This window comes from Chiloscyllium plagiosum, unplaced genomic scaffold, assembly GCF_037043375.1.
Source record: "Chiloscyllium plagiosum isolate Xiang-an unplaced genomic scaffold, Cpla_swu_hap1 HiC_scaffold_36, whole genome shotgun sequence".
NCBI lineage: Eukaryota > Metazoa > Chordata > Chondrichthyes > Orectolobiformes > Hemiscylliidae > Chiloscyllium > Chiloscyllium plagiosum.
In genome coordinates this window covers 49,016,702-49,025,415 of record NW_028270174.1, presented here as the reverse complement: position 1 = coordinate 49,025,415, position 8,714 = coordinate 49,016,702, and the positions used below count along the sequence as shown (strand labels likewise).

At 36.4% G+C, this 8,714-nt stretch overlaps 1 protein-coding gene across 2 annotated transcripts in view; it reads right to left on the bottom strand.

Moving 5' to 3' along the window:
- Positions 1–710: 710 nt before the first annotated feature.
- The window catches only part of LOC122539310 (folliculin-interacting protein 2-like), a 119,170-nt gene continuing 111,166 nt past the window's right edge, over positions 711–8,714 (bottom strand). For both annotated transcript variants that reach the window (XM_043674008.2, XM_043674009.2), the window contains 2 exons: positions 6,568–6,683; positions 711–4,970 (listed from right to left, as the gene is read on the bottom strand). In XM_043674008.2, the coding sequence (XP_043529943.2) occupies positions 4,892–4,970; positions 6,568–6,683 (195 nt within the window). In that variant the 3' untranslated portion in view covers positions 711–4,891. The remainder of the gene's footprint in view (positions 4,971–6,567; positions 6,684–8,714) is intronic.

Below are 8,714 nucleotides of genomic sequence, written 5' to 3'. Positions count from 1 at the left end.
CCAGATCTTAACTTTTCTAGTTGTTTCAGGCAGATGTAAGGTGGATAACCCAGAAGTGATGCAGCTGGTCAAACCACTTGGCTTCAAGTAAAACAGAATTTATTTCCACACGACCAAAGGAAACAAACAAAAGAAAACAGAATTTAAAATAACGATTTGAAAACCCGACCAAACATTATATCCCCCGCAACTTAAAGTGCTGTTCTGATTTCCTACAACATCCCACAAACACACCCCTTGGCAAAAAGTTACAAACATGTTGTTACAGGCGAAAGATGTTAGAGAGAATGACTTAGCATAATTTGTTGAAGCATGGAACCTCTTTCCACTGCAGCAGCTTCTCTGGGTCCCCAGCTAAAATGAAATCAAACTAGAAAAATCCCTGAACTGGCAGAACTGGCCACTCCCCTTTCACTGTACAACTGTTTTTAAAAAGCCTAAAAGCCTTTTTTCGCTGATTGTTGCCTTGGGAAGTATCTGTTGTGTATTAGCAAAGACCCCAAATCTCAGACAAATCAGAACCGCTCTTTTACAATCCCTCTTGAAAAATATACCAAGGACAACATAACCTTGTTAAAGGAGAAACATCATCACTGATCAATTCAACATCATGGAATTCTTTTGCACATGTGGATAGCTCTCAGCCATCATTCCTGCGTTGCGACCATGCACAAAGTATGACATTATCAATTTATTAAAATACACAGGTATATCATCCAATAGTTTATTTCACATAAAAAGATCTGAAATACACTGAATATTTACATGAAAGAATCTACATGACTACTTTCTATTCAATCCTAGCACCACTGAACTGAATAGATAAAAGTGATAGTGTGTGGTATAAAGTTTGCTGCACTTAAAAATCCATTGTATTTTAACATTGAAACCTTGAATTGTGAACAATAAGTGATTTGCTTTCTACAGAAGTTCTAAGCTCAGAAGTGTTTGTCTCAAATTTCCACATTGCAACATTGTTACTTAAAACAAATTGGCAGGAAGTTTTAAAAAGCTAAGAGAAAATTAGACAGGTTTCAACTTTTGTTATAAAAGGATTCTGATAATACAAATACTGAACTCAAAGATCAAAAACGTATATGTACCCAACGGCACCTTTGTGCGCATGTTCTAAGTTTCATACATTATACCACTTCCAGAATAAATTGCAAATCAATAGGCTTGAGCTTGTTTATATAATTCACATGTATGAAGGAGATGGCTTGAATAAAACAACTTTAATATTAACACTGAAATGGACACAAATGCCAAATAAAAGGATACTTATGTCAGCTATATCTATTATTACTCCAGAGTCACATTCAGGAACTGTTTCACACACTGAAGTGTTTTCAAAATTCATTTTACACATATTTTTAGGTATTACAACATAAAACTACTTACAAAAAGTTACACCAAGCATAATTAAAACTTGCTTTGCATTAACATGCCATTTATCAACTTAGGAATTTGATTTTATACCAAAATTCAAAAACACAGATAAATTTAGAGAGATAAGACATTAGAAACATAAGGAACTCAATGCTTGGATTCCTGTCAGTCAACTGAGGTAGTTTTAACAAGTAATAGTGCTCAGAATTTGCCAGCAAGTTTAAATTCTCATTTAAAATAGAAACGTACTTGAGTATTCTATTTTAAGAAATAAAAGTTATGAAAATTTTCATGTTTCCCAATTCTCCCACAAGTAAACATTGATGTACTGAGACCAGGCTTTAAACAGATACGTAGAAAAGCCTACTTAATGTGTTAAATGCCAGGTATATACACAGCAAATTAATATACACAGTTACAATATATAGTAAAACGGCAGCATTTGGTTCTCATTAGTTCAAATGACAGTAGAAAAGTGAATGAGTAACCAATAATAAGATGCAGGCAAAAATAAGCAGAGCAGCACTCATCCTGGACTTTGCAAATGTCTTAGCGAAGGTAGGAAACACTTGCCCAAGTTCTTCTTATTGAAACAGGTTACAAAGAAGGAAAGAAAAAACCTAAGTGCACTCTTAAAAGATTAGCTTGCAGGTTAACAGACTAACTGAACAAAGGGAAATGCTATGATCTACCCCAACTATAATACATTTTTAAAAAGGAACAATCAAGGCACTGGCACACAGGTATAATCATTGAGTAAGCACATTTACTACTTCGCTTATAAGATTTGCACTGTTTTATAAAATTATGCTGGGAGAACATTGCTGACAACTGAAAGCTAATCTCCAGGTTGAACGGTAATCTTTAACACCACCAATATTGTAATTCAGGATAAAGCTGTACATCTCTATGACTCAACAGTTGGCATCAGTGGATCCAAAAGTCAACTTGCGCAGCCAAAGAGGGCCAGTACCTCAAAATGAAAGTGGGGATTTCACAAAAAAAAATGTAGAATACATTAAATTAGTGCCTTCCCTAATTTACCACAATATTTAATCCTCTAAGTGATGGTGACAAGAAGTTCTTAAGCTGGATTTGTATAGGTTTTGAACTTATTCTTTCAATACATATATTAGTCGGGTAGCAAAAATATGTGGATATCAGGGTATCTGAACGACAACCAGGCATGGTCTGATTCTGTGGAGGATAGTGTCATGGATGCTGGATAATATTTCCCATTGTCTTGATGCAGACATGTATCTATCTGAATTTATATAATTTTGATAGCATCTGCAGTCCTTTTGATTTTGTGAATCAAAGACAAAAATAGAAACTGCTAAAAAAGCTCAGCAGGTCAGGCAGCATCTGTGGAGAGAGATCAGAGTTAAAGTTTTGGGTCCAATGACTCTTGAGCTGGGTTCTGAGGGTCACTCAACCCGAAAAGTTAACTGATTTCTCTCCACAGATGCTGCCAGACCTGAGCTTTCCCAGCAATTTCTATTTTCTGTCCTTTTTAATTTTGTTTGAGTTTCTATATTTGGTGCAGCCGGTTTTGTGGGAATAAACAAAATTAAAAACTTAATGTCGTTGGCAAATATTAAATTAGGTCAGTTTAAAAAGTTTCCTGGATGCTAAAATATTTTAAAACGCACTCATCAGTAACTTATAATTGTTTGTGGCAATCGAAAATCAAAATGGTATGCTGCCTTCAAAAAGTGGCAGACAACTTTTCAGGCTCCATAAAATTTGAAAGTTTAAGAACAATATGCATATATTGTTAGATGTCCATTTCCCTGCAAATAATTGTATAAATATAGAAAGATTTGCATGCTTGAGAATGATATTTAGATCAGAGAATTGATCATTTAAAACCAAAACTAGAAAATACTGAAGTATAGCATCAAGCTCCTACTTTCACTGAAAGCAAGTAAGACAATCAAACTTCAGACGCAAGTTCATAGTGGATTTCATTATTTTTTCCACTTCATAATTCCAGGCATAAAACATGATTTTTTTTAGTTATGTGGCAATCACCTACATACCTAAATTCAAATTCTTTATTAACAGAAACTTTGCCCAGTTTGTTCAGCATTAAAAAATGAAAGTAAAAGCAAAACAGTTTTGTCATATATGCAAGTATATCATATGTATAGTATTAACCTTAGATGAATTTTTGTGAAGCAAAGGCTATATGAAGGAAAAGGAACAGTAAAACTATTCATGAAATTTCTTCAACCAATAAAGTCAACTTATGTACCAGATAGGAAACTCTTCTGTCTTGCGCTGAAATCAACAGCGGAAGATGATTTCCAAGGTGTTCTGTGCACTAGTTCAGAAAGGTGACTCATCACTGAGCTGACTATCTGGTTCCACAGGAAATATTATTAGCTGCAGTATAATATTTTTAAAAATCTTGTCCCAACCACTGGACGAAGATGCAGCACATTTTGGGATAGTTATCAACTGAATTATTTGTAGCTTTTAATTAGAACGTTCCCTAACAGGTTTTTAAAATTCATTACTGTCATTATATTTATGATAAAACTGACTCTATACAGTTATTAGCTGAGATTGCACCATACACATTTACACAACCAAAATATAGCATACTCCACTCCCAATTTTCAATACTTCTATCATTCCACATTTTAGAATTCTCCATTAAAATCAGTCTGGCAATTATTTGGCATGACCCTGTTGGTGATATATAATTAGGTTATTAATTAAATACAAAAAGGGCAGTGTTTATTTTTGTGCAAAGCTGATGTCTCAAGACTAGCCCCATCATTCCATGTATTGTATGTGGTTTAACAGAAAAATGCTACCTTGCATAAATTTAGAAATCATTGTAAACACTTAAGATACTCCATAGAAGTTTTTAAAAATATAAAATTCTGCCTACTTTGTCCCTTTAAAGATGACTAGACAACTAGACTCAAATTGTCAAACCAATGCATAAAGTAAACTGCTAAATCTGATTTTTTTTGCTGTGCTTTGTGCAGGATTGTCTAGTATCCCGCAATTAAAAAAAAGTAAAATCAATAGATGCAATTTCATATTCTTCTGAATAGGAATGCTTTGTTTTGTAATACTCAATTATGTATCAGTTAAGGCAACAGATGAAGTGACTCAGAAGTCAAAACACCACAGAAGCAAACATTCAAGATGACATGGGAGTCTGGTCTGTTTCTTCTAAAATAGATGCTTTAGTTGTAATCACTTTTTATATAGTGTTTGAAGAATTTGATAGACTTCATTAAGTTCCATTAAAAATATCAGACACTTAAAATTTCTCATTGGTATATCAACATGTACATCAGATAACTTCTGAAAAATGACAGAACATCTACATTATAAAAAGATTACCGAATGCACAAACCGGTCATCATTATGCATGCTACTTGCAACCAATGTGCTTGAAGTTTACCAACTCAGTGCTGTCCAATGCTCACAGCTTGATTTTTAAGTCTTTTTGCGACAAAGGATGTTCTGAGTATTTAGCTTATAATAATATCTGGGCAACATATGGAGAATGAGTACTTGCTACAGCAGCCAACAGAGGCAAGTCACTTGATTCAATCCTGTAAAAGAGAAGATGTACTAAGTTGCTGTGAACAACATGCAGGATAAAAAAAAAACACTCATTTATGCCACAAGCCAGAAAGAATATACGTAATTTCAAGTGAATATTTAAGTGCATGGTTCCTATTTGGATGGCATCTCATACAACAGCCTTAAATAACAATGATACACAAGCTATGTTTAGTGGCCAATACTCTCCAAAATCAGTTGGTTTGTATAAGGAATAAAGAACCTTATGTTTACAATTAACAAAACAAAAACCCTTGCAGGACTGTAGTCATTCTAAATTAAGTGAGGCAATTTGAAGGCTGGGCGGATCAGAAAATTGTACCATGTTCTATTTTCATGCACCAAAACCAGGATCACTTATTTGGAACAGTTTTAATTGAACCATTTTGGTAAACTCAAATCTAAGCCTCTCTCCCAGGTTGATGAGGGAATGCATCAACTTTCCTAAAGGATCATTTGAACTCTTAGAAATGGAAAATCAAAGTAGAAATGTACATTCAAAATAAAACAAAGTTCTTACATCAACTTTATCCCTGAAGAAAAGGGTGTTACAAAAGATCAGTTCCAAATTGACATTGTACCTGTGACAGGCCAAAATTTGTGAAGCATGACTGACAGCATTTTATTTTTGCACAAAAATAGCACTTGAATAAAAGAATTTGAAAATTATAGTAATTTAGAAAATTAAAAACCTTAGCAGATATTTTCAAAAGGAAATTTGATTTGCACTCGAGGAGAGCTGGAGAGTGAGAAGTGAGTAATGTTAAGAGCAAGGAAGTAGGATTGACTGGATTGGCCCATGGGACCTTGCATAGGACTTGAACTAAACAGTCTCTGTCTCTATGTCATAAATAATTCCAAGACTTTATGTACTTCTAAAAGAGCTAGGAGTGTAAAAGGGGGGAGAGAAATGTCATTAAAAAGGTACAGGTGGTTCTGCTAGAATGCTGTAGTTGCATTCCAGTGAAACCTCACTTAATAGAAATTGAGGGCCTATGGGGAAAGTGGGGTTAGGGGCAGACCGGCAAAGAATATCACTCACGATTGCTCAAAAGTCTAACGCAAAGCATAGCACAGCCTGAATGAAGGTTGAAATCATTTTTATTAACAAAAGTAAATTTAACACAGTACTCTGTACAGTACCTCTCAAAACTGCTCTGTTGGCAGTTGCCATCGGCGCAAAGACCCTCACTGAAATCAAACATGCACAGAACGGCATGTAGACTGGCACCAACATCACATGAGCAGAATGACATGAACACTGGCACATGTGCAAAACGGCATGGTCATGGCAGAAGGGCACAGAGATTTTGGCGCAGTTATCTGCACATGCACAGAATGAAGCTCGCGAATTGAGCCCCATTGGAATCTCACCATAGCGAGTAGAGGTAAGTATTCTCAAAAATACCATTTCCTAATTCTTCAGCGACATTATAGCCAAATTATGCTGTCAAAATTCAGTCATAATATAACCTGCCTAAGTTTATAAGTTGAAGTGCCATAACTTTGGGAACTTTAATGAATACTATTGAAAACACAACACGTTTGAAAACTAGTAGAATATACAGCTTCAAGATTCCAATTTACCCCAGCACCACTCCCAATTCTTTTACATGCACTCTGGTGTGGCCTTTCAGGTATTCGGACAGCATCTTGCTTTTAAAATACAGCTCTTGTAGTCTGTCCTCAAGATGGGTTAAGCACTGCAAAAACAAAAACGCCAGAACTGCTCAACTATAATCAAAACAAAATGCTGTTAAAGTCAACCAAATACATTTACCCATGAGAAATTTGGCCAAAATATTTTAAAAACGGAAATAAAAATTTATTAAAGAGTGTCTTAGGATGGTGGTGGGGGAATACCTTTCTGATGTGACAGCAGATGTAGGTTTTCAAGTGTGTGGAAACACATAACCAGCTATCAAGTAATACTGAAACATAGAAGATAGGAGGAGTAGGCCATTTGACCCATTGAGCCTGATCTACCATTGAATTTGGTCACAGGTGACTATCAAGGTGAATCCTCTAATCCCACCCTCTCACTGTATCGCAAGGCCATTAGACATAGGAGCAGAAATTAGGCCATTCAGCCCATCGAGTTTGTTCTGCCATTCCATCACGGTTGATGAGTTTTTCAACCTCATTTTCCCCACTTTCTTCCCATAGCCTTTGGCCTCTTTAGCAATCAAGAACTTATTAATCTCTGTTTTAAATATACAAAATGACCTGGCCTGCAGAGCCCTCTGTCATTGAATTCCACAGATCGACCGCTCTGGCTAAAGAAGTTTTTCTAAACAGCTTTTCCTTTACTCTTAGGCTATGCCTTCGGGTCGTCTCTCCTACTAACATATTTCATTCATCCACTCTGTCCAGGCCATTGAGTATTCTGCAAGTTTCAATCAAATCCTTCTAAACTCAGTATAGTCCCAGAGTCCTCAAATGTTCCTCATATGTTAAGCCTTTCATTCCAAGGATCATTCTCGTGAACCTCCTCTGGACCATTACATCCATGCTGGAGGTATCAGCTCCAAAATTGCATTCCTTGAACACCTTAGCCAGAAGCACTGGATCAATTTTCTTCTTGAAAACATTATTTTCGCCTCAACCACTTTGCGGTAGTGAATTCCACAGACTCACCATTCTCCTGGTGAAGAGATTTCTCAGCTGTCCTAAATGTTTTACCCCTTATACTTAAAGTAGTTAAGGACTCCCCCAGTACTGAAATCACCCTTCCTGCATGCAACCTGTCTAGTCCTGTTATAATCTTATAGGTTTGAGATTCTCCCTCAGTAAACTCTGGTGAATACAATCCTAACAGACTAAATCTCTCCTCATATTCGGCCATCTGAGGAATCAATTTGGTAACCTTTGCCATGCTCTCTCCATTTTAAGAAACATTGTTCCTCAATAAGGAAACTAAAATTGTACAAAATATTCCAGGTGTGGTCTCACCAATGTCCTGTAAAAGTGCAGCAAGACACATCCTTGTTCCTGTACTCCTATCCTCTCACTATGAAGGACAATGCAAAGCTTGCCTTCTTTACTGTCTGCTGGACCTGCATGCTTACTTCCAGCATCTGGTGTTGGAGATACCCAGGTCTCATTAGCCAGTCCCCCTCCTCTCAATTTATAGCCAAATAATATGTCTTCCGTTTTTTTGCTACCTAAACGGATAATCTCACATTTTTCCACATTATACATGTGTTTGCCCACTCAGCCTGTCCAAATCACTCTGCATCATCTTCACAGCTCACCCTTTCACCCAGCTTGGTCATCTGCAAATTTTGAAGTATTACATTTAGTTCCCTCATCCAAATTATCAGCATTCATTGCTAATAGCTGGGATCCTAGTAACAATGCCTGGAGTACCACACTAGTCACTGCCTGCCATTCATTTATTCTTACTCTTGTGTATTTACCATTTTCCTCTCCATCTCAATGCCACTACCCACAATCCCACAGGTTGAAAGTCCTGTGAAAGTCCAAATAAAGTTCACTGGCTCCCCCCATCAATTCTATGAATTACATCCTTGAAAAATTCCAGTCGATTTGTAAAGCAGGATAGTGCTTTTGTAAATGCAAGCTGGGTCTGATTCTATCACTATTTTCTAAGTGCTCCACTATAAAATCCTTGACATGGACTCTTCCCCCTACCAAACATCAGACCCACTCGTCTCCGATTTCTGGTTTTCTCTCTCCCTTTTAAAATAATGGGGTTACATTAGACCCTGGAA